General features: G+C 41.6%; 1 protein-coding gene across 14 annotated transcripts in view; it reads left to right on the top strand.

Moving 5' to 3' along the window:
* CACNA1C (calcium voltage-gated channel subunit alpha1 C) overlaps nt 1-26,427 on the top strand; it is a 435,290-nt gene that overhangs the window by 241,102 nt on the left and 167,761 nt on the right. For all 14 annotated transcript variants that reach the window (XM_033514757.1, XM_033514754.1, XM_033514753.1 and 11 more), the window contains exons 4-5: nt 5,147-5,286; nt 12,168-12,307. In XM_033514757.1, the coding sequence (XP_033370648.1) occupies nt 5,147-5,286; nt 12,168-12,307 (280 nt within the window). The remainder of the gene's footprint in view (nt 1-5,146; nt 5,287-12,167; nt 12,308-26,427) is intronic.

Here is a 26,427-nt window from a genome sequence, read left to right as displayed (position 1 = left end):
ATGGATGGATGATGGATGGATGATGGATGGATGATGGATGGAGTTTAGAGAGCTGGGATCAAGATATAGTGAATCATTCTGATGACCATTTCTCAGAAGCAGCACTGTTCTACTCACTTTCTGACAGGAGAAAAGCCTTATGGCACCCTAGAGTCATTTCCTTGGATTTCCTGTTTTCTGGCTCCTTTTATGAACCCAAGATGACATTAGTTACAATTCAAAAATTATAAACAAAACCAAACCTGTGACTTCTTTGGAAGACACATGGGATTAGAGGGGTTTCATATATAATACAGAATCCTCTTTTGGTGATCTATCTTAGAGCCTTAACAGCAAGCTAATATTTGTTTCTTTGTTGTGAGTAAGATGATGTACAGGTTGCTTCTTGGCAGTGTTAGTGCTGGTTAATCTATCAGCTAGGGTAGCTGATGCTCATGTCCTGTATCTACAAAAAAACCCCAAAACAAAGTCAAGCAGAGGCACAGCCAGCCCCAGAACACGTGTGATCCAGGGACTGTTCCACTTTCTAACACTTTTATCCTTCCTCTTTTACCAGTCATATTTTGTTGGTGTTTTTCCTTTGGTTTTCTAAATATTTATGCCCCTATTGTCCAAGGAGGAAGCTCCTGCTTTGTAATTCTGCAGCCTGCTTCATGTCCCTCATCCACATGACCACAGCCCCCATTTCTGAGACAAATAAAACATTACTGTTCCTTCTTTTCTTACTCCAAAGCTCCTTCTCTTTTGATGCTGTGGTTTGGATTAGTGTTTCAAGGGACAGTGCTGTTGCTATCTCCTTTCAGTCCCGCAAAGGCAGTGCTCAGCTCCCTCCCTCCCTGCCAGCAGGGAACTCTCTCAGAGAGAAATGCCAATATTTGTCTAGCTTGCCTTCTTCTAAAATTGTACCAAATTGGCTTCTCAGAGGAGCTGGGATGATGGATGCTTTGCAGTGCTGTGTCACCTGGGAGATTGGAACACTGGGCCACCTCACCTGTGAGAGCAAAGCTTCACACGAGCCAGCAGAAGTGCAGGTGCCAAATTCATCACCCTGTGGCTGCTGAGGGTGAGAGAAGGTCCTGTCACTTCTAACCTGAGGCAGGGAGTGGCTGAGTCACATTTCTGCCCTCACTGGGCAAGGTGGCATCAGAACTGGGACTGCAATCCGCATTCTGGGGAGCTCAGTTGTGCTATGCCATTACTGAGTTATGCTCTGCTCATAAAGGCTCTTTAGTTTTATAGTAAAGGAAGAAAAGAGGACACAAGTTATTTAGTAGGCTTTTTAAATTCTTCTTGAGTCTGAGAAGGGGTAGCTTTCTGAAATGGTCTTGGAGCAGCTGCACTGTTTAATCTCAGCAGTACATTTCCTTCAGTTTTAGACCCTGAAATCATTAATTTAAGTGCAGAGGATCATAAAATCTATTCTCTGCTCAACATTCTGTGTCTTATGTTAATTTCAGAAGCTTTTAGAGAATTTTATTTTTTATGGATCTTTCCACCTTAGCTGAAGAACTGTAAGGAATTTATTCAAACAGCTTGTAGTTGTATATATGTATATATCAATGTATAGGTGTATATACATGCATGTGTGTGCAATACTTTGGCATATTATTACTCCCCTAACATAGTTCAACAAGCAGCATTTATTACAATGACAAAAAGTGTCTGTAGTCCCACAGGCATCTTTAGAGAGAGAAAAGGTGTGAGGCTCCCAAACCCAGCCAAACGGAATGTGTTAGTTGTTGATATGTTTTCTGCTCTGTGAAGAGATAAATATTTTTAAAATAGTAATTAAAAATAAAAATAAGAAGTTGGTTGTTCTAGAATTTTCCAAAGTATGGGAAATGGACTTCTTTTGCTGGCATTAGTACAGGTATTTCAATGAAATTCGTGGAGTGGAAAGGCAGGAACTGTGGCTGTGCAGCACAAAGCCAGACAGAGCTGGCAGCAGCGTTTGTCCCTGGGGGCCAGTGACAGTGTTTGCTGTTAAATTGCTGGGCAGGGGACCAGCCTCAGGCTTTCCACTTCACCTGCTCTGCCCACCTGCTTCTAAAGGAGGAGCTGGAATGAGCAGTGGGCTCCTCCACATCCCCTTCTACCACCCCAGCTAAAAGAGGTTTTAGTCATGAGCCCGTGTGTGTTTATAGAGGGAGATGAACTGAGAGGGCAGGGCAGCCTCAAAAGGCAGGATGAGGAGTAGTTTGGCCCTTTTTTGTGGGAGGGGAAAAGAGCTTGCCCACAGCTGTGCAAAGCCCCTGCTTGAGACAGGGAGTGGGCAAGACTAATTATTGGGTTGAGCTGCCATAAGAGAAATCCTTCTTTCCATCCTCAGAGGTGTTCATTTGACACCAGCCATGTCCCTCTCAGGCACAGCACTCCCTACTCCCATCCTCAGTTCAGGGCAGCTCCTTCCCCCCCATTTTCATCTTTCTTGCATCTCTACACAGGTTTTTCCTCATCCTTTCAGACATGGGCATTGCTCCATGGGGCAGAGCTGTCTGTGTGGACTTGCTGCCATGCTGGTAGAGCCATGTGGCAGCACAAAGCTGGGAAGACCACGTGGATTTCCCATCACAGCATCATTTTGCATTTCTTTTGGGTTTTGTTTGAGAGATTTTGCCATAGCTGGTCCTTTTCTCCAAGTGTGTGCATGGAGATGGATCATGGCTGTGATTTGTGATTCAGTATTCATTCAGTTCTCAGCTGTAGTGGAAGCAGAAGATGTCAGTCCCTTCCAGGTCATCAGGGAGCTCCTTCCCATGCCCAAGCCCCTGGCTGGACTCCTGGTTGCAAGCACTTACTATCTGTAGAGCTGGGAATATAGTATTGTGTGCTGTTATTTCCTTTTCTGAGCTCAAGGGAAGGGAAATCCTTGTGTGCTGCTGTGTCTCCATCTGGGACAACGACAGACAAATCCTCTGCTGTGGGTGTGCTCAAAAGCTTCGCTGCTGGATCAGATAACTGCAGAATGACACTTTTTCTTTTTTTAGGTATTCCTTGTACTAAGCACTGGGGGATACTGCAGGCATTGGGAAAGCATTGTCTGAGGGGAAGCCAGCAATATTTTAAAGTGCAAACATGTGCCTGCCACTGTCAGATGGAGTTTCTCATCTGAAGTATCACCTTAATGTAAACATGCAGTTCAACTGGCAATTGCTTTTTTTTTTTTTTTGTTTTTTTAATCTGCAGGCTTCTAGTGAGTTGTTAATTACCTGGAGCTGAATGGAGGATGTTCGAATGGGCAGCTGTCAAATGATGGAATTAATTTTTTTTGTAATCCTGCTCATTTTATATTGCTGTATAAATATGAAAATGTCATACATGCATTCAGCTGGACAGAGGAACAGGGCAGTTACAATTTGGAGCTGAAAAGAAAAATAGTGACCTGTCTGACTGCTGTGCTGGACATCATTTAAAATATGACAGGAGTGCCTACAACGTTTTAATTTGTATTTATCTTGGATTTTATTTCTTCAGTGTGAACTTTTAGTAACTTTGCAGTTTAACCTTGTAGGGACTTGGTCTCCTTTTGCTGTCATCTAGTTTTCATGTACTTATCTCCCACTCAGCTTGCCACGCAGCACTTGTGTAGTGATTACCTAATGCTGCAGTTCCCCTCCTACTTAGGTGGAGATCCCTACCATTCCCGCAATACTGCTGTCCTTATTCCACACTGGGGCTAAAAGCCCCGAGGCTGAGAGATGGTGAGCCTGTGTACTGGCTCCAAAATCCTGCTTTCTTGTCCTAAATCAGGCTGTACCGTAGCTGGAAGTGCCTTTGTTTGGATATGCTTAATTGCAGCCTGCGTTTCGCAGGGATATGTGCGGTTCTGACAGAATGACTAAAAGCCTCCAGCGTTAGTCAGCCTGATCTGTGAATCACTTACCACCAATATTCAGCCTACTTATTCCCCAGCAACAGAAAAGGGAATCCCAAAGAAGGCTCAGTTTGACATACACATCAGCCTCAGGTGGGCTCCTCTTGATTTTCCCCATCTCTCTCCGCAGTATTGCACTCAGCAGCGTTTCCTCTCCAGAGGCAGAAAAGGACTGGATGCAGCTCATCCTTGGCACTGGACAATATTTGCCCTGAGGGCTGGGGAGTGCCTCTCCCCTCCTGCTTTGCACAAGCCTGTTTGGGGGGTCAGTCCCTGCCAAGGCAAGGGCAGAGAATTTCAGATTCTAGCTAAAATTTCCTGGCACTCGTACTTCTGGAGTGACTGCAGGCCATGCGAGGCTGAGGAGCAAAGGCCTGTGGGCAGCAAGCTGAGAGCAGGAGAACCCTGGTGGCAATCAGTTGTTGGAGTCTGAGACACAGAGTGTGTGCCCTCATCTCTGATGCCTGGCTCTGGGATCCAGGAGAACACTGAATTTCATATAACATGAAATTTATGGGCATGTTTTCATGGTGTTACATGAAAACAACTGTTGAAGTTAGATAGAAAAGCTAAAAGTGTGGATGTATAAATTAGAGAATTTTCTTAAGTCATTGGGTGAAAAAGTTAAAATAGTTTAGAAAACAGAAGACAAGATGGAGGATTTAGGGTGTTGTCTCTTTTCCTTCTTCTTTCTTCTTCATTTTCTTCTTCCAGAGGGTTTTGGGTAGTAATGAGTGATTGGATAGAGAATGTCACAGTGCAGCACACAGGTGTTGGGTCATTGGGTCATTAAGAAAAATAATTTACGTGTCTATTGTTAATTGGGTAAAAATGAGTATAAAGATAAAAGAACTGTGTATTTTGGGGCCATTTTGTGCCTTTTGAGTCCAAGTGAACCAAAGCTATGGTGAGTTGAACTTGAGCAAAAAGTCTGGGGAAGAAAGACCTGCCAAGTCTTTTGATAATATATTAATAAACACGAGAAACAAGAAGCTAATGAGCCTTTGGAGAATCCTTTCTGAAACAGAATGAGATTAGAAAAACTCCCTTCTGAGGGAGTATCCCAGGGAACACAGCCCTGAAGGAGACAAAAACCACCAGCAACGAAGAGTAGTGGTCAAAAATTCTCATCAAACAACAAGTGGTGCCCCGTGTGGGGATCAAATTCAGATTATGAGCTGGAGGGGTGGACTAGGGCCAGAGCAAGCATCCTGACCTGTGAATTGTCACTCACACTAACCAGTGTCTCTCTTGTTCTCTTGTCTTCCCCAGGAACGAGTGGAATATCTCTTTCTCATAATTTTTACAGTGGAAGCATTTTTAAAAGTAATAGCATACGGACTTCTCTTTCACCCCAACGCTTACCTCCGCAATGGCTGGAATTTACTAGATTTTATAATTGTGGTAGTAGGGTGAGTACCAACAGTTTGTTTTCCAAGGCTCTGTCCATGGGGGGATACTGGGAGTCTTTGGGGGCATGAGGGTGGGGAAATGCTTTGTTACATCTGGGTGACATCAGACCTTGCTGTCCACCTGCTCCTCTGACAAACACTGTTTGAATGGCTTGCAAGACAGGGAAATTAAACTGCCCTGTGGGAACCAGGAGAAAAAAGAGAAAGCAGTCCAAAGCTGTTGGATAAAGTCAACTTCCCAAATGTGTTTAACTGCAAGAAAATCCATTTGTATCCCATCTGTATGAATATTAAGAAATAATAACTAGGTAATCCCTTAATTAAGATTAAAAGTTTGATGGCAGATAAATTCTGCCATCTTGTGAACTTTTGCTGATGTTTCTCATTCTGAAAGATGGAAGAAAAATTTAAATCCCAGGTTTTCCTACTTACAAACAAAAATAAGTTCCTCGGTTCAATTGCACTGCTCAGCTGGTGATTTCAACACTTTTAATTTTGACCCTTTTAATCTTTTAACCTTTTTAACGACTAGTTTTACTATTGTAGATCAAATTGCCACTTTGAGCTGCAACCTTTCTAATTCTCTTATTCCTCTCTGTGTTTTTCAAGTTTGGCATTTAATTTATTTGAATAAAAGTAAAATAATACACCTTCTGCTTTTTCTACCTAAGGGTTAGAGATAAGCAAGGGATTGGAATTGTGGTTGTTGAAGGGAAGAGGTGAAGGATAAACTGCCTCTGAATACAAAGGGAACAAGTATTTCTTTGCCTGAATAATTGTTCCCATCCTCCCACCACTCCATTGTTAGAGAGTTTCATCGCCCACAAAAACTTGTAGTCTTTTCACCTCCTTGCCAAGGAAACCCTGCATCAGCTCCTAGGGAAAGCATCAAAAGGGACACTCCTAGTCATCAAAACCCCCTCACAACTTCTGCCCCAAACCAATCCACCTTCCTGAGCACTTTTGTGGTGGCCCCAAAATATTTAATCAGCAAACTGCCGTGTGCTTCCCAATACCTCCCACCTCCCATCAGCATGGATAAGAGTGGGTGGAAGGAGAATTCCCAGTGGGGGGGAGGGAGAACAGGCTGAAACCTGTTCTTAGTCTCAAGACCTCTCTGCCTCCACGTGGGCATAAAGCTTCTCCTTACCCATTGTGCTTCTCCTTTTTTCCTGCCCACTGAGAGAGGACCCCATAGCATATCAGTAGCTGAACACTGGAAAATCCCCCTCCCCTGGCACTGATGTCCAGTTCCATCGTTGGTTCTGCCTTTGAAGGCAGATTCCTCACCTGTGAAGAAGTTGCTGCCTAAGCTGAAGAAAGATTGAAGAACAAAACTCCTGTGAATGTGATTATTGCCTTTTCATTTTTATGAGAAGGAGGCATTTTAAAGAGAGGAAACATCACCTCCTCTTTTTCCACTGGATGTGAGAGAGCAGGACTCCAGAAATAACAGAGCAGCATTATATCTAGTTTAAGTACAATCCTTTTCAATTTTCCTACTAGGGCAGTTAATCAGCAAGATGATATTCAGGCTGAAATTAATTCCCTTGCCAATGACAGAAGCTGCAGCTCTCAGCTCTTCTATCTGCTTTTGCCTCCAGCAGCTCTTAGTCACTAGATGGGGAACAAAAAAAAATGGAACTGGGGAAGGATTACATGAGTATAATAAACATGGCCAAGACCCCAAGGTCTCTGTTAAATAGTAACAATCTCAAGTGACAGATTCCACTTCAAGGCCAGATGGGTTCCTTTGATGTTTATCTGTTTAAACTCACTCACACAGAACCACAGCCGAGGCTGGAGCGCTGCTTTTCCTCACCACAGCCCCTCTGCAAAATCTACTTGGTGGCATCTGTTCCTCCCCTGCCCTGTCTTCTTTTCCTAGGGGCTGTCTGAAATCCCTCAGTGACACTCTGTTTAAACTTTGGTGTATTTGAATATTTTGCCAGGAAGGAAGCCCCATGGAAAAGGTTTAAAATAAATTTTGAAGCGAGAGAGGAAGGAGGAAGAAAGCAAGTGCTGATAAAAACATGTCCTTGTGGCTCCTTTTTCTGCCTATCAATGGGGTTATTGGAGAAAGATGAGTGATTTGAACATGGCTGGGGAAGAGGGCAGAAAGATTTTTTTGGTGTGTGGGGCAAAAAAACTGTGGTAATTGTTATTTGTGCTTACTCTGCCTTACCAACCATCTTCATTTTCAGTGATGACTGCCCTTGCTACAAGACACAGCTTAGGTGGGAAGCACTTCTTCCAAAAAAAAACAGGTTTTAGATCTTTCAAATCCACCTATACTCACTTCACCACATATAACTTCAATAGAGAATAGCACATCTGGCTTCCTTTACCTTAAAATGAAGTAGTCAATAGAGTAAGAGGAAAATCGACATGTAGAGGTATAAATTTTAGAGGGGAGTCACATTTCCTGTAAAAAAATGGTTTTTTATTGCATACTATCCCCTGCCCTCTGAAGACAGGTCCCCTGGTATCCACAGGAATTTTAGAGGCAGTGATTCTAACAAGGAATTGACAACAGCAACAGAGGGAAGCACTGAACACAACTCAGTTTTTCTGGTGGAAAATGCATTTTAGACCATAGGGTTGTAGCAGCTTATCATTCTTGCAGTGTGGGAGACCTGCTTATTCATCAGCTATGTCTTTTAGGGCTTGAATTTGGTTTCTCCTTAAACAGCCTCTGACCTTGCTACAGCTGCTTTGAAGAACGTCTGTGTGAGGGTATCAGTCAGAAAACTGATATCAAAACATTAATATCAAAATAATTATTAATTAATAGTAGAGACCAGAGCCCTAAGCTGCTCCATGAGACCCCACCCACAAACACTAATGGTTAGGCAAATTGTCTCCCACTTCCCTCATTTTTGCTGTTCCTCTTTAGGAAAACACTGAAATTTTCAGATTCCACAGTGATGTCCCTTAATATTAGGAAATTTCTCCTGAGGGGAGACCAGCTTGACAATGTTGTGATGGAAGAATATCTGTCTTTCCTGGCAGGGCTGTGGTTTGCCAAGCACAGCCATTCCCCAAGGACCTGTAACTAATGCCAGAAACAAAAAGTGTTGCAATTTAAAATGCAGTATTACAGTCTTACTTGGGAAGGTAAGCAGTGAAGATATTTGGATGAGACCTGAAGTCAGAGCAGGCTGGAAAATGTGGTCACAGTTTATGTTTTTCTGAAGACCTGTGGGGAGATTCTAGAGAGCAGATCCAAATATTTTCACACTCACAAATCACAGGTGAACTGTAAAACACTGTGAAAAAAAACCTTTGTGTTTTACTCTTTTTTTTATACCTAAGAGGATTTTTTCAGCCATGTTTTTCTGCTGATTTTTGCCCTTAGAAATACCAAGCCCTCTGTTTTCTTCCTATATTTTGGAGGCCCTTGACAAGCTCTTCTTTTATGCTATAAAAATCATGGTGTACTCCCCACAGAGGAAGAGATGAAAAACAGGTTACAGCCTTATCATGCTGCTGTTGGGGTCATCTAGCAAAGTGAAAACCCTTTTGATATATCAAATGTCAAAAGGGAAATAGAAAAATACAAGGAAAAAAAGAACCCAATGAAGCTGGGTTCTTACTTCACAGGTAAATGTACAAAACCCCAAACAAAGCATGGAGCGTGTCCATACATACCTGTGATAAAAATTGGTTTTCTGCTCTTATAGCTCATGTCAGATGAATTTAGTTAAGGTGCAGTCGTGTCACAAGTGAAATTCAGAAATCAAGGTGATGTTAGCTGTGCTTCATCAGTGAGGAAGTATGACATCCAAATGAAAATGGGGCATGAATTTAGGCTGGCAGAAAGTAGTTAGGTGGAAGGAAATAAGGTTGATGCCTGGTTTTTGGAGGAGGGAGGGTTTAATGGTGAGATTTTCAGTGGCCACAAGAGATTAGCCTTTTTGCCTTTTTTGTGCAACCCAAACTCTGATTTCTCTGTCAGCACAGAGTTCTCTCACCCTGTGCTAGGAGCATGCTAACCCTCTAGTGATAAAGAACTGCACCTTGCTCCTACTGAAAACTTTCCCAAGAGGTTTTCATCAAAGAGCAGAATTTCCCCTAAAATATAAGAGAGGGGGGCTCTGGCCTCATCTTTTGTATCAGTAGTTTAGCATCCATCCAGCTGTTCTAGTCTCTGAAAACAATTAGCTGCAAAAACTAAGAGCATTAATTAAGTAGCTGTACATTATGGATGTCTGCCCATGAGGGAGGTGGTGAGGACAAAGGAGAAGAATTGAGAAGATGTACTATAAATTTGAAAAGTGGAGTAGAGATCCAGCAGACCACACTGGGCACAGTCTAGACCCCAGTACAAAAGGGGAAGAGAGTGAAATAAATGAGAGAAATAAGAAGTTGTAATGCATTAATAAAAAGCAGGATTACTACAGGGGAGATACTAAGCATGGAGTAAATGCATTAAAGCAGGATTAGCAGGAGTAATGCAATTCAAGTTTAAATGTAGGTTTTTTAAATGAGGAGCAGCAGGAATTATTGCAAATTATTCCTGAAGTGCAGAGCAGATGACTGTGGGTACCTCAAAAGAGCACATTTAGCACACCAGTGCTGGAGCACAAAAATAAGACAAGCTAGCCTGCAGTGGAGCTGCACTAGTCTGGGAAGGCAGGATCTGTCTCCAGAGCAGTGAGCTGTCCTCCTGGTTGTGTTTCTGCTCCTCCTGAACTGATTTAGGACATTGCTTGGGCAGCAGAATTCTAGAGCAGTCTGGTCTGCTCACTGTACAAGAGGCAGCAGAAACAGCCTTGGTGCCCAGTGCTGCTCTGTGGGAAAACATGGGGCCAGTGAAAATGGGGAGCAGGGCAATGGAGCCTCCCCTTTGCACAATTTCTGATCAGAGTTCCTTGACATTCCTGGTCTTGGAGCAGAAGGACAGTATTAGAAACATTTTAGCAGTAAATTGTTTTTCCTTTAAGAGGATCCCAGGGGACATGGACTGTTGTATAGGTACGTCACTCATCACTCATCACTCATCATGGGAATTCTGTGGAAAAGAAAGACAGAAATGTTTTAATGTGAAACAGAGCACATTGCTAGAGCTTAATCAGAAGCTTACTGAAAATACATTAGGCCAAATTTGACCTACAGCGTTTCTATTATGAAGACCAGCAGATAATTGCAACTGTATAATTTGTGTACACAGCTCAAGAAAAACATACATTCCAATAATTCACCTTCTCTCCATCAACCCTCCTTTGTCTCTCTCTGTGATATCTGTAGTCAATGCAGTATTTCTCATAGGCTCTTTTTTTGTCTTCTCTGCATCCTGCTTCTGCAACACCTACAAACTCAGCATCCAACCTCCTCACACACAGTTTTTTCCCATGCTCATTACCTAGTTGTTAAATCTTTCTGCGGTGCTTGAAGTTCAGGCTTTGAATAGATACAGTTAGGAGTTCCTCAGTCACAGCTCACAAGTTTTATAAGAGTCTCAATATGATTTTTTTAAAAAATGAAACACAAAAACCTGCTTAAGAAAGGAATTTCACGTTTGTGGTCCCCTAATCCAAGTTTGTTTGTGGATTTAGGGCTGGGGGAATTGGCTGATTTTGATGTTTCAGTAAATGAATCTTCATTTTAATATCCAGGGCAAGCTCGCAGTGTTTGTGGCCCCGTCAGTAAGATTTGGCTGCAGGCTGCAGGTGTTGGAGCTCCTTGCTAAGCCATCAGCCAGCTCAGCCTCTGCTGACCCATGGTCTGGGGGCTCTCTGTGGAATATTCCAGATGGGATCTGGGTGAGATCCCAACAGGGGCACCACAGACTGCAAAGTCTGAGAGAAACCACTGCTGTATCCAGGCCTCTCCACCTGGACCGCTTCTCTCACACCAGAGAGAAGCTGTTCTTCTTTCAAGCTGTCTTTGGTACCTCTGTGGCACCCTACAGGCCAAGGGGGCTCTGCCACTCCCAGGAAAGCCTTATTTACAGACAGCCAAACATCCATTTAGGCTGGAACAGCTTTTAACCTCTACTGAATCTGGCTGGGTTCAAGCTGAGGATTTCAAGGCTGAAAGCAATATCATTAGCAAATTCATGAGGAACCTGTCCTCCCCCAAGTGTACTAATGTTTTACCAGAAAAATGGAAGCTGCTTCCTGAAAGCTAATTTATTAAATCAAGTTCTTATTAACAGATAGGGTGAGCCTTCATGTTTTTCACAGAAGAACATTGCCTTTTCTTTCTTCTTCTGCCTTTTTAAATGCATTCTGAGTGAGACATCTTCTCCTTAAAGTGTCTACTCCTACTAGACAAGATAAAACATTAAGGCTGGTATAATTAAACATTCTAATAATAAGACTCCTACAGTTTTGCCCTCTCGTTAGCCAGTGCATCAGGGGATTTACAAACCAATCCACAATCACAGTGTGATCACACACTCCTTTATCTAAAACCTCGCCCCTTGAAAGGTCCTCCAGTTTACACCAAGTTCTACCTGCAGCGCCATTGGTGAACTCCTTGTAAAACGGGTGACAGACAATTAATGATGGCCTTAATTAAGGGTGATTTTCTCCCCCAAGGTGGAGGGGTGGTTAATAAACACAGCAAAGCGTCGGTGGCCCGTGGCTGGCTGCAGGGAGCCATGGGGGAGCGTGAAGGAGCAGCTTTTTCTCACGTTTGTGGGAAACAAGCGCTTTGCAAACGGTGTAGACATCACCCATGGGCTGCTGCATATGGGGAGAGTCTGTCTCTCCTCCAGCACATGTGAATTTCGAGAGAGAGAGAGAGAGAGAGAGGTGTGACACCCTTCACAGGTCTGGGAGATAACTTGGGTGATATGACGGTGATGATCCCTGTTCCTGTTTAGCCCAAGCCTTGCTGTCTGCCCACAGATTGTTTCCTCTTTCTTTTTGCAGGCTTTTTAGTGCAATTTTAGAACAAGCAACCAAAGCAGATGGGGGGAATTCGATAGGAGGAAAAGGTGCCGGATTTGATGTTAAAGCACTGCGGGCTTTCCGAGTATTACGTCCACTACGGCTGGTGTCTGGAGTTCCTAGTAAGTAATGCCACTGCTTTCCTTTCAGCTGTGTCTCTGGTGTGGCACGGGGCAGGGGGTAACTTTTGCAACAATTTTGAAGACAGAGAATGATACAGCTTATTTTTTTGGTGTGTGTGTGTGGGAAGACTCATTTCAAATGTATGTGTTTGTGATAAACGTGATATTAATCAGTGGATGACCAAAGCAGAGCTGAAAAGGAATGGAAGTCTCATGTTATGTCAGTCTGATTGGGAAACCTTTTTAAGTAATGAAAGGGGAAGATCCAGGATTTTTGTGATTGCAAGCATAAAGTCCTTTAAATGATTGTGAAATCCTAGTGAAGTTTTGGTATTGTAAATTCTTGACTTTGGTGGGCATCCTGTATGGTCATGTGTGTTGATCTTGGAGGGAGAGGAACTTTTTCATTAAAATTGCATTTTGTTTGCATGTGATGTTCAGATCAAGAGAACTGGGAACAATTTAGAAGCAACAGAATACAGGGCAATGACACACTCACATTCTCTGTTAGTCTGATTTGCCTAAATTATTAGTAATGCCTCTGAGAAAGTCTTCAAGCAGCCTTTGATAGTCTTTCATGCATTTTCTTGTTTATGATGAAGCTATGAGTAACTAAGTCTGGTAGTTCCATTGTGGAGGTGGAATATGGAGGTGACAAAGTGGGAAAATTATATCATTTGGCTTGAGAGTTTGTTATGGATGGAACCTCTTTACCTTCTGGAGAGAGAGGTGCTTGAAAACTGTCACTGGTTCACACAATTATAGCAAGGAGAGAAGTAGTGAGCAGAAAAGGAGTTAATCTTCTCCAGAATAGCTGTAGGGAACACGTTGTTTATTTTTATTTGAGGATCTGGCTAGACTGGTATCTTAAAGTACTTCTTACCTTAGTGATGCAAAAGCCTTGAGCTGCCATAAACTCTGTGACATCAGTTGTTCTGACACAGGCTGAGCTCAGCTGTGTGCTTGAACACAGCTCACATCCATACACAAACATGATCTCAGTCCCAACACTGACTATCTAACAGCCCATTTGTGAGTTTTCTCATCAAGGAGTATTTTATTTGTACCAGAACAGAGCCAGGGAGCCTGGTGCAGACTAACAAAAACTTGGTCTAGACAAAATCATAGTGCAGTGTTATGCAAGCAAACATCAACTTCACCTGACAGATACCCTCTGTCAGTCTTTCTGGTTCTGGCTAGGGTTATATTTGTTAAACCAGGCTTCTTGGGGGCCAGCGTGGCTTTAAAAAGCCTACTGAGATCTGTAGCTAATGCAGCCTCAATCTTGACTGGGCATTTTTTAATTGTACAAATGCCTGTTGATTAGCCTAGAATAGATGTTACCACATCCATATGTATTAGAGCTTAACTTTTCTCATGAGGCCTTTTAGACAAGATTGCCTAAGCCAACCATAAATAGCACGTTACAGGATTACATTCTTACATAAGTTTAGTGCAGAGGTTTAGAAGTCAAGTCTCAGGTCCCATTCAGGTTCTGTCCCTGAGGCATCATAAACACCAGTGGGTGAGTTACCAACATTGCACTCTCAGTGCTTTGCCATCTATAAAGAAATGATTTTTGCTTCCTTGCCCTTCCAAAATGCAGAAGGCTTTTCCCCTGGAAGGAAAAAAACCTGCAGAGATTTGTCCTAAAATTACATGAATGTAACAAATGCTGCAATTCCTCCTCATTTAATTCTGCATCTCTTTAGGAAGAGGGGATCCTCTGGGTCACTGGCAGCCACCTTCTGCATGGAAATTCCAACATCTGCTGCTTGGCTTGAGGTCCACATCTAACCACCACTATTTGGGGAAAAAAAAGTGTGTAAAGCACAATGATTCCTGCAAAACAAATTTGTGAAGCACATGGTGAATTTTTTTCATGCCAATCTTAAACTCATTAGGATTGGTCTTGGGAAATAGTTTGTCTGAGGTGGAGAGATTGGCTTGCAGCATGGAATAATTTTTTCTGAGTCACAGGGAGTTGATGTGGATTTTTTTCTCTCTGGCTCAATCCATAGGAAATAATCCAATTTAAGAGGGACATGTTTTGTATTCAGGTTCATGCATTTAAAGACCTGTCTCAGCATATAGAGAGCTTCCATATAAGTTTGATTTGAGCTGGGGGAAAGACATATTAATTGCCCTCTGAAGTAAATCACTGGTGTCTGCATTTTGCAGATTGAGAGCTGGAAACAAAAGTTCAAGATTTAACACTTCCAGAAGTGGCTTCTAATTATTTATGTCTCCTGTTGGCTACCAGTGCTAGACATTTAGGTCAGCACAATAATCCAGCAGCTTCAGATAGATGGATAGAGGATGTTAAGAGATCAAAACCCCTTTTTTCCAAGTCCCATGAATGCTTAATTCCTGGGATTTGGTCTCAAGCAAGAAAGGGGGGACTGTCCAGTGCAATGAGTGGCTCATGTGCAAGCAGAGCTGGTTCACCCACGGGCAGACAAGCAAAAAAGTACCTTTGACAATCTTTGTTAGGATCAAACTGTCCAAGGGCCCAAATTACGTTAGTGCCTCCTAAAATCAAAAGGCTTTGAGATCATGAATTCAACAAAGCCTGAAGACCACATCTGGATGATGGTTGTGGGCACATCAATATTTTATAATCTTTAAGAGAACAGATGACACTTTTATGCTTTGTGGTTATAGGGACATTCACAAGACCACTTGTCATAAGGAAGAAAATAGAAATTTTGTTCAAAAGATAAGAGACATTTTTTTTATCCATGTCACAAAAAGCAACTGTGCCATCATGGGAGAAGCCTTGAATGGCATTGAATTCAAAGTTTTTGGGTTCCCAGTACAAATTTAAAAAATAGTGTTAAGTATTTACACATTTCCAAGAAATTCTGTAGGGATAAATTTGGTTTGATTTGAGGGGGTTTTTGTAAGTTAGATTTTTTTTTTTTAACTAGTTTGTTTTCTTTTCTAGAAAATCTTTATTTTTTGAGTGAGAGGTTGTCCTGGGGTGACTTTTGGAGTCAACCCATTTGGAGGTTCTCTCCCAGATTTGCCCTAAACCAGGACAGAGGTACAGTTCTTATGGTGACTGTGTGAGGTGTATGGCAGAACAGTAGATTTGATACTTCCCACAACTGTCCTCCCAGTGCTGGAAGTTGCTTTGTGTACAAAATAGAGTTTCTCAGCTAATTAAGCAAACTTTTTTCCCCCACCACTTTTTTTTTAAGTCCTAATACTTCTGGAAAAATGGTGCACACTCAGTCCTTCTAGCCTGGCATTAATGTGTAGATGAATGGTGATTATTTTGCAAAGCTCATGGATGATCTAGGTTTCATTGTTGTAAAGCCACTTTTGAAAATGAGATCTAAGCACTTGATATCATCGATACTCAGGCCAGATTTCACAGTTCAGCTGTTCTGCAGCTGTCATATTAACACAGTTCTTGCCCTGCACACTTTATTTTGAGTGAAAGAACTTCACTGCTGGAGTACCAAAGCAGTCTCCTTGTGAGGAAAACTTCACACGTGTCTTACAGCACCTGTCTGAATGTGTGGCATTAAGATCAATATAATGGCTTGAGAAAGGAGAGAGAAGGAAAACAATTCCCACGATGGACATAAGTAGACAAGTGCAAAATCAGCATGTCTACCAAAACTTAATCACTTTAGTGTCTTGGAAACTTACCCAGTGTCTCCTTGGTCAGGGAGCTTAAAGCATTGTAAAGCTTTCTAGGGACAGAATCAAGTCAGCCCTTTTGTGCTAAGGGTTTTCTGTTGATTACTCTTCTCTCCTGGCTTTATGTTATTACATCTTTTAAAACTTGTTTTAAACATTTTGTGCTTCAGGAGGGCAAAAAGAAGCATCTGATTGGGCAATGAAGAAACATGATCCAATTAAAACAGAAAATCACTCCTGACTATTGGAAAGGGCAATGAGTTACTCCTACGCACGCTAGCTCATGCCCTTTTAGCTTATTAAATTCCATTTCTATCACCTTTATTATATATTTATATATTCCTGCAGCTCAATTATACCACCTCATACATTCTGCTCATTCTCTTTATGTTGTACTTCGTCTTAATGTAACTGCATTTTTGCCAGTGGTTATTGTCTATCTGATATTTGCCAGGCTTAATTGATAAGCTCTTCTAGACAATTTGGAAGTCATATAATTTGAGTAGCTGCTGTGCTCCACATTTGTGTTTTGAACGAGATCCGCTGCTGACAACACAGATTTATGTGGGCAGAAGGCCCTGCTACTCTTAATGAAGCTAGAGAGGAAACTTGACTGTTCCCCTGGAACAAAAATGTCTTTTTAACATTGCCATAATGTCTCTTTAATTTTATTTTTTTTATTATTTATTTTCAAACCACAGAAAGCTAAGCCTGTGATGTGTTGAAGCTTCACTGGAGTTTTGCAGCAGGAGAGTTTCTCAAAGGCAGTGTAGGTACCTCTCTAGCACCAGCACTTACATGGTCTGCTGGAAATGCAGCAATTGTGTAACAGGGAAAGAGAAGGCAAGAGCAGGACCCAAGCCAAACCCTCCCCATGACAATGCAATGTCCTGGCAGAGTGAATTTTTGAGTCAAAATTAAATAAGAACGGAATTTTCATGTGAGAATGCCTAGAGGTGACTACCTTTACATGTATTTAAATAATTTACTAGAACATATACATTTTCAAAATGATGTTTATGTTTAAGTCCATGATTACTCTGAGTTTATGAGAAAATTGGGCACCTTCAGACAAGGTGGATGAAAAATTTAGACACTTTTAGGTTTTGGTCTGTCTCGTTGCAATTAGTAATCTGCCCTGAAATGCTCTATTAAAATATATAATGTTTTCTCAGTCTCAGCAGTGTTCTCTACCCCATATTTATTTCAGTGTTTTCTGATTGTCACACTCATCTTGTATCCTTATCCCAAACTCTCTGGCATTAATCAGAATATTTCTTTGGTAGGAAAGCATCCTTCCTTTCCTTGCTATGTCCTGATGGATTTGAGCCATCCAGGTCTATACATTTGATGTTACATTCACCACGTACAGAGATGAAGATGAGAAGTAAAATACACCCTGAGGGCTCTGTGGGGAGAGTAATGCCTGAGGAAAGGTTTTGCTTATTTGAGAGATGCTGGACTGGCAAAGTCACCCAGTCGTCTTTATTGTTAATTTGCCATAATTATTGCATGTAGGTGAATATGCAACAAGGAAATCACAGGTGTGATAGGACAGGATTTTTTTCTGTCTAGGTGTTTCTGTAATACATAATATGTGTTAAATTACAATCAGGTTTTGTGGAGAGGTAAGATCAAAAGCTTTCAAATGCTTACAAGACATTGAGGTTATAGTCTGTATTTTCAATAATGACTACTCTTAACATTAAGACCAGCAGTATTTTTTTCTCCCCCTTTTCAAGGGATATGTTCTAATCTAATAATTTGAAATCAAAGGGGAAATCTGTCTGTATGGGCTCATAATTCGGTGACACCTTCCCCTGAAAGAAAAATAGGGGTGAGACATTTGTAGCAAAATATGGAGTAACTTACAGAGTTTGAGACAGCAGAGACATGTCAGAACCACCATGGTCATCATTCTAATGTCAGACTAAGCATCTGCTCTATCTCATTTTTGATTCCAGGACTTGGAATTTGCTATTGAGTGCTTTGTAATAAAATGGGTGCTTGATGCTTGTTGCCCATAAAAAGAGCTCTTAATGCTGTGAGCTAGAAACTGATATTATAGCAGAGATTTGTCCTCAACTACACCTGATTTACCTGCAGCATACTTAACCAAGGGGGAACACATCCAACTTTTTGTCTCTTGCATAATCCTTGTACACCTGAATTATTCTGGAAGCCAAAATTGAACTTGGTTGTAGTTGAAACATCCTCAGGGTCCCTCTACTTGGTGTGTATGGAAGGCTGAGCCAGAAGGAGGGATCAAGCACCAGGCAGAGAGCCCAGTTCCTGCTGCAGGCACTCTGCCTCTGGAGCCAAAATGGTGATGTTTAACCACCCTCAAATGTTCTTTCCCAGGGAAAATACACTGTTCTCATCCGTAGCATGGTTCCAGCTCAGGTTTGCCAAACCACTTTGCTGGAGGGTGGGGACAGGACCTTGAGCATCCTGTTATCAGCTCTCTTTCTGTATCTCAGTGTCCAGTGATAACATTCACCCTAGTCAACCCTAGCCACCTGAATGTGTGGCCTGGGATTGCCCTCCTCCTTCCCAGCCACTGAGACAGCACAGATCAACCCACTGCAACCATTCCATTTTGCAGCTGTTGAAACAAAGCATGTTCAATGCAATTATCTGGTTTGCATTTGGGATTCTTTCTTTTTTTGTTTTTTTTCTCCCAGTGACCAAACTTTGCAACTGTAATTTCCCATTATTTTCTGTTCTGTGAAAGAAAATTAAAGTTGTGTCGTAGAGTTGAGGAAATAATATAATTGAGGTAATAAACACAGAGAATACAAGGAATCCAAAATGCCATCTCTTGATAACCATGAGTTTTTGGAATATGGCAAAGAAATGCTGAGCCATTGGCTGTTTCTCTAGGTTGAATAGCAGGTATTAAGTCTTAAGGAAATGCTATCTGGTAGTAAGGAAATCCATTTTCCTTCAAAATGTTTATGCTTCTAGCAAAGTACAGTTGGCAGGAGTGTCCTGCACGTGATCTGCATTTATTCACTGCCACTGGTGGAGCAAGGGACTTGAACTTGCCCTCCTGAGGTTATGCTATGACCTGCACACCAGAGGAAGATTCTGGGAGGAGAAAGGAGAAGTGGCCAGATCAGAGCTCCCCAAGTGTGAAAGGTTTGTGTGTAGGAACTAAAGAATGTAGTAAAATGATTAAGGAACAAACAATGTACCTGGCAGTTTACTGCCACCAATCCTAGGAGATTAAGGTCCTTGACAACATAGGGAATTACTTTGTATACATTTAGGCAAAATTTGGCTTCCAAATATTAGTTCTGCCTTCAATTTTGCAGTTGTTACATTAAATAATGTCAGTTTTTACCAGGCCCAGTTCCTTCCTTTTCTCTTGAGGTCCACAAGCAGCAGCAAACGTGCTCTCAGTCAGAGCCCTGAAGCTCTTCTTCATTCTTGAGCAAGACTTCTCAATGCTCTGTGCCATCTCTGCAGCACACACAGTGCTGTGAGAGGACAAGTAGCACCACCTTTCCCATGTCCTTGCCTCGCTGCTTTTAATCTCAAGTGGCCAATTTGTTCTGATTTCATTACAAATGGGGAGGGAGTGGATTAAAAGGATGGAACAGTCTGAACTAAATGTCCTCATTAGGCTTGTTTCTCCATAGTGAACTGCAAACTCTACACATGCTTGCAAGTCCCTTATTTACTTAGGTCACCGTTACTCACAGGAGTAATTTAATTCCAGCACAGCCTCTCCTTTAGGTAAGGATCATTCCTGTGAGTAGGGATTGTGCAATCAGGACCTAAAGCATGCTTCCCTGAGAGGTACAGCCTGCAGAATGATGTCATTTATGGCAGAAGTAGCCAGCTCTGTGTGGCATTAGCAAAGAGGGGTTCCTCTTGCTAAGGAAATTACTCACACAGGCACGATGTTGCTCTCACAAAGATTTCTCTCATATTTAAGGAATGCAAATAAAACAGGGAAATATTTATTTGATCTTGTCTATGTAGCTCTTTTAAAAATAACACTGACTACAAATCTACCCAATAGCTGTCTCAGCTTTTATCCTACCAGTTACTGTGGATGCTGGCATGATTATTCAGCATGCCTTCACAACAGAAAAAATCCCAATATCATAATATGGGACCACATCAGGGTGTAGGCAGTCCCTTCCAAATGAAGAAAACAAACCCCACGCTGACATCAAAGAGCAGACAGGGAAACAGTAAAAAAACAATCTCTCTTGGCTTAGTAAGAGAATTTCCAGAAGGGCTCTGGATGGATCAGACATTTCTAGTCCCTTTTTTTTTCATTCTTCAGGTAATACCCAGAGTTCTCATTCAGACTGCGTGATGTAGGGCACAGGTCTTAAAGGGAGCTCATGCCACCAAGATGCTGGTCCTGAAGCATCTAAAATTGTAAGAATGCCATCTGCTGTCTCCTCAGAACAGTTTGCATTGTATCTGTACAGATTGTGGCTAGCTGGTACCAACAGGGACACTTTGGGCTCCCAGTTGCTCACTTGCAATTGCTGGCTGCTGCTGTCACCACGCTGGGGAGGGAAGGTTTGCCTGTTCCACATCAAAGTAGTAAGGGCATGATCTGCTTTGGGTTTGTCTTATGCTCTCTCCCAGATGACACCTCTCCTGCATCAGGTGTCATCCCAAGCTTACAACAAATGTCACTGCACACTTTGATTTCACTTGGCTGGGTTTTGCGTTGCTTATTAATTTAAGATCTTGTAAGCAATGATTTGAAGCTGCAGATTTCTCTGAAATTAGGTACTGCCTTCTTAGTTATGTCTGCTTGCTATTGCTGTGCTAGATGAGAATATAGTTCATACCATTGGCAGGTATGAACAACTGGCAAACTTTTCAATGCTTAAGATGTTCAATGATGGAACAAATAATTTGCTGTTCTGATCATGGGGAAGTGTGGAAATGGCAGCCCACCAAACCTGCCCAAATATTTTATCTAAGTTTTCTTGGTGCCAGGGAAAAAGGGAAGGAGATCAGACATCTTTCTTAATCTCCCTTTTTTTCCAGAAGCAAATCCAATTCCTGTTTAACACATGTAACAATAACCTATCCCATATGTGTTTTGCCCTTTGTTGCAACTATTTTTTATGAGTTGTTTGAGTAGATATGCTTCTTATTTTTTCAGTTTTAGATTATCTTCTGCTGTTTTGCCCTGCCACATCAATCACAATTCAGAAAACATCTGCTAACCCTCTGCAAAGAATCTTTTTTTCAATTTCTGTACTGCTAAAGCTGCTCAACAGTTTTGCATCAGAAGCATTTTTGACAGAATGCAGCTCACGGGATAGAAGAAATAGAAGAAATTATAAAAATTCTATTTTTGTCACTTCTTTCCATAGGCCTTACTAAATGTTGTTTTCTTTAGCAGTGGAAATGGCTATAGAAATTCAATTTCTTTACAGGATTACAAAACATCCTCTCTAAACTTTCTTCAAGCATCTCATCTTTCAACCACACACCATCCTTGCAGAGGGATAAGGCAGTGGAGTGAGAACTGGGGCATATCAAATGCTCTACATCTTAGAAGTATAATCTGTTGGGGGCAGTTATTTTCTATTATTGCTCACACATTAAGATAGCAGCCTATCTGACATTTCTCTCCTTTTTTTGCATTGGTTGTTTGGTCTAGTGATTTGTTGGGGTTTTATTTTCCTGCAATAAGTTGTTCAGGACATTTTTGCAATTGGCATTTTCTTGTAGGTTGTTGCTGTACATTGTTTTTTATTTGGATTGAAAATTACCCAAGGATAAAGTTCCTTTTAATCAGGTTTGATGTCTTGGTTAGAAGTCAAACCAACACATTCAGGTATGAATACACACAGGGTTTACAAAGGCCTGTTCTAAATCTAACACTTCTGGTTTTTAATATAAACAGCACCCAATGAAAGAATTTAGTACTGAGTCTCACCCTTCCCTTCACAATATAGGTGAAAATTTAAACTCAGCCTTCAACCCACCTTTTGCTTTTCATATTCCAGTGCTGAGATTATTTCACTTTAAAACTTTGGAGGAAGTCAAATTCCTCCCAGATTTATATTTGTAGATTTCTGTATCTGTTCAGAATTTAATTTAGCTGTTCAGACTTCAGCAGGAGGGCCTTATGATTCCTCCTTGACAGCTTTTTATATCTAAAAGGAAATTAAAAATAAATAAATGTTTAATTCCAGTGCATTCTACCAACACATACGCGATCTGTACAAAAAGCCTTTGAACTGTGCAAGTTCTAAAGAGAGTTGCAAAGAAAGTAAATACCAATAAAGAACCATTCTTTCTTCTGACAAATACAACCCTGTGAAAACAGCAACCATTAATTTTTCTGTCCAAACATACTGGGGCTGCCTAGTGAGCTAAAGAACGTTTTGCTTATTATGTCAGAAAGCATATTTTTCCCCTAAAGCATTTTATTATCTGATGTGTGCAAGCAGAGGTTTAAGTCTAATCAGGTTTATAAAAATCAAAAGCAGCAGTCTTACTAATGTGGGAAAAGAAAGCAAGCTGGAGTTTTAGCTATTGTGAGATGGGACTGATTAACCACTGAGTTGATAAGTCCCTAAATCCACTCTTTTGTCCCTGAAAAGAGTCAGATTTTTCTGTCCATGTCTTTTTTTTTTTCAGCTGTTTAAGAAGAGAAAACAAATCCCACATGTTCATAAAGACAATAATACAGCAACGATCACACATTGTGGTTTAATGTTCTTTAATTACCTGATCAAGTAAATCACCAGCTCTTTAATTACCTGATCAGGTAGCTTTCTATTGTTAGATTCTCAAAACTCTCCTAGAAACCCTCCATGACTTGCAAGTGTCACACTGTGTCTCTCCAGAGCTCTGTCCCATCTATTAAGCTCATTAAGCACTATCCCAAGCTGAGAGGTTGGGTGAATTTTCCTCTCCAGGGTTATATAACCTATTATTTATCATATACAGTGCTGTACTCCTACACAGTCATCTAAAGACAAAGTTTTAGACTTTATCCAATGTTTTGTTGTAATTCTTCTATCGTGAGAAGTTCAAACTTTGTGTGGCTCACAGTAAGCCACTTGTTATTTGCTGGAGCATTTAACCTGCAAGAAGATCAATTTCTTTCATCAATATATTTTTCTCCACATACTACAAAACTGTAATTTTATCATCTCTGGCTGGACTTCTACATTTACAGAATCCCTGTTAACATTTGCTATCTTTTAAGCTTTTGCCTTTTCTAAACCTGTTCATCACCTGTGATGAGTTAGAGCATCTGGAGAAGGACATCAAACAAATAAAATACTCTTTGTTATTTATAATACAGAAAGGAGATTAATACCCACTTACCAGAGGAATTCTGTCAATAAACTGTAAAAACTTTTGACAATTATATAAAGGTGTTTGTAACCCAAAAGTCATTAATCTTCCAGTCAGTTGATTGAGACCCAATTGCTTTGAGCCCATTTCTGTTGCCATGAGGATTTAGCACTTCCAGGTTTTCAAAGTTCCTTGTTTGCAAAGCTGTTTCCTTAGGACATGTGTTTTCATTTCTCAGAGCTTCCTACCACAGCACCTGACATCCTGAAACAGGCTTTTCCATCATTACCTCACTTCAGAGCTTGTTTAACTATTGTCTGGGGTTTTGTTTTTTATGTTCACCTGACCAGACTGAAGACAGTACAGCATGTTGATATATTCCTGCACAAGTTTTCTGATTGTGGCATGGGACTAGACCAAAATTTCCCCCTGTAAATATCATTCCTTGTCACAGCTGTGCTTGCCCATGACAAAATTTAACAAATAGAAATGTGATGGGTCATTTCACTGAGAACTGGGGCAGTCTTTGGGCCTGACTGTCTTTGGGTTTGGACAGCTCTGTAGGAAGAGGAGCCAAGAAAAATTATTCCTATCTGTGATCCTTCACAGTGGTTAAGGATAGATAACACCTTTACAGTGACCCCATGAATGGTTTTCTCAGTCCACGATTATCCTGTCAGCAGAAAATCAAATCTCTTTCCTGGGAAATTGTGACAGCTGATCCTTGCTGGCCTAGGAATTTCCAGGGCCCCTGAATGCCCTTTACTTGCCTCAACTTTAATCCATCTTTAGAAGTCTCTGTCTGGCAGAGAGTACCTGACCTCAACCTCCCCACTCTGTGTAAGACTACTTGGCAGCACACTGTGGTCTTTGTTCAAAACAGCTTTGGAGTTTTCTCACTGAACTTCATTTTGGTTTTGTTCAAGATGGCCTTTTTTTCTGTAATGTGGAATTTTCTGTAGGCACTTAGTTTCTGCTTTTCTCTCCATGCTCTTCCTCTGTAATCAGGTAGCTGCATGGGAGGGACACCACACCATTCTGGGGTTTGATTTTCTTACATTTAAAGTCTGAAGATCTTGCCTGGATCCCATCCTCAGCTGAACTGAGCTAAAATCAAATGGTTAGAGAGCAAGGCTGAACTTGCAGGAGCTACCTCATATGTTGGAACTGGAAACATGAAGAAAGTCTTTTTAGTCATCAAGCAACTTTATAAGAAAGTACATTTACATACTTTGAACAAAAGGCTTCTAAGAAAAGTTAGAGCCCCCCAGGAGGAGAGAAAGATGATTCTATGGGTGGTAGTAGAGGTCTCTTCCAGCAGAGAGTCCCAAGACATGTGTATATTTATTTCTCCAAGCATTCTCCTCAGGCTGGGGCTGTGTGGCCACCAAGCTGTGTCGTGTGCCTAAGTTAGGTCACTCTGGCAGGCAGAGGGTTCTCGAGCTGAACTGCTTCCCAAGAGAAAAGGATCCAGAAAGAAGAGCTGGGTTTAGTTGTGGCTTTTGGTTTTGTTCTGCTGATCCTTTCTCGCCTCAGAGGATGAGGCAAGGGTGGTATTGCAAGACTTGGCAAACACAAAACAATTGTGTTCACGTCCACACGCCCATTTGTGTGCATCTCCTTGCGTGTGACTATTTTGGTTTGAGGAGTCAATGAAGACAAATGCAGGCATGAGAACATGGTGGGCAGATGCCCAAACTTTCTATTTTTTACAGCACGTGGTTTTGAATTGACTGCTTGTATATGTTCAGAATGCTTGTGTATGTTCAGGGTGTCTGTATATGTTCAAATGGCATTGCCTACTCCAAAACAGTCACCCTGCAGCTTAAAAATTTTCTTTCCTATTTTCAAATTAACTAGTTTTCTGTCCGGTGCTGTGTCTCTCCTTACTATTCCAAGACCTTCCCTATTATTCTTGAAATAGAAATGACATCTGCAGCCCCAAGAATGCTGGGCTACACCCACAGAATTTACTTTATCTACCAATCTGCCGCTAATATTTTGAGAATCCAGCAAGACAGAAAAAGACTACCTCCCCAAACTGCTATTGTAGAGCTGTCCTTAAATGAACCATGTGAAATGATTTCCCTTGGCAACACTGGTGAAGAAAGTCCTCAATGTTTTTTCTCACAAATCTTTGTAGATGTACTTATCTAAGATATTTTGCCATAACTGTGGACCTTTTTGTGCTGAAACTGTCTGTTGTTTTCCAGGCTTCCTTTGAAATTGCTATAAAACCTTTCATATTTATGAATATTTAATATTTTTCAATTTTCTTAGCCAATGTCTACATTTATTAAGTGATAAACATCCACTTTGGGGAATATTACTGCTCATAGTGCTCGAGCTTTGGAAATAGAACCATAGTGGCAGTCTCTCTGTGTGTTGTCAGAAATAAATGTGATTTGTGGGCAGACCCTGCTCATGGCTGGGGATGGTGCATCAGCTCTACCACTTCAGAGTGGTTCCCAGAAGTGATCTGACTCAGGCCCTGTGCTGAGTCACAAATCCTCCCCTATTTCCTCCTTGCTTGCACAAAGTAGTAGTTTTCTTCTGAATTCCATTAGCAGGAAAAGAATTGCTTCCCACAGCTCTGGTACTGGTTTGAGGATGAAAATGTTTATTTTTATCTGTGTAGGAAGGTAGAGGAGGGATGATCCTGTCCTTTCCCTTTTATTCCTGCTCACTTCTAGGAGGTCACTTCTAGGAGACTGTGCTCATACTCCTGGTTCAGGCAACCCTGTGGTATAGGCAAAATATATCCCTGCAAAACCAATGGAAGAGTAGACTCAGGAAACGCTTTCTCTGGAGATCTGGGCTACTCACGTGATGGGAACAGGAAACTGCCCTGTCCAGCAAACCAAGTTTGAACCAAAATTGAAGACACAGGAAAATGTGAGCTAGAACTGTGCTTGGCAAGGCCTGAATGTAAGTTCTGAGACCAACATCTTAAGAACATTTTCAGCTTTGCCTGCAGAGCTCAGCCACACCTGGAGCAGGGGTCAGGCAGAAGTGTGAGCCCAGACCATGGGCTCAGCTGAAGGGATGGCTCAGGCTGAAATGTGCAGTGTTTGGGTGCCCAAACCCAAGTGCTGCTGAGCATCGTGTGGAGCGTCCCTCGGACAAAATCTGCCAGCCCCTGATAATTGCCACGGCTTTTCTGATGTCCA

This window comes from Parus major, chromosome 1A (genome assembly GCF_001522545.3).
Source record: "Parus major isolate Abel chromosome 1A, Parus_major1.1, whole genome shotgun sequence".
NCBI lineage: Eukaryota > Metazoa > Chordata > Aves > Passeriformes > Paridae > Parus > Parus major.
The sequence above is the reverse complement of the archived record's forward strand: the minus strand, read 5'-3'. Positions and strand labels throughout refer to the sequence as shown.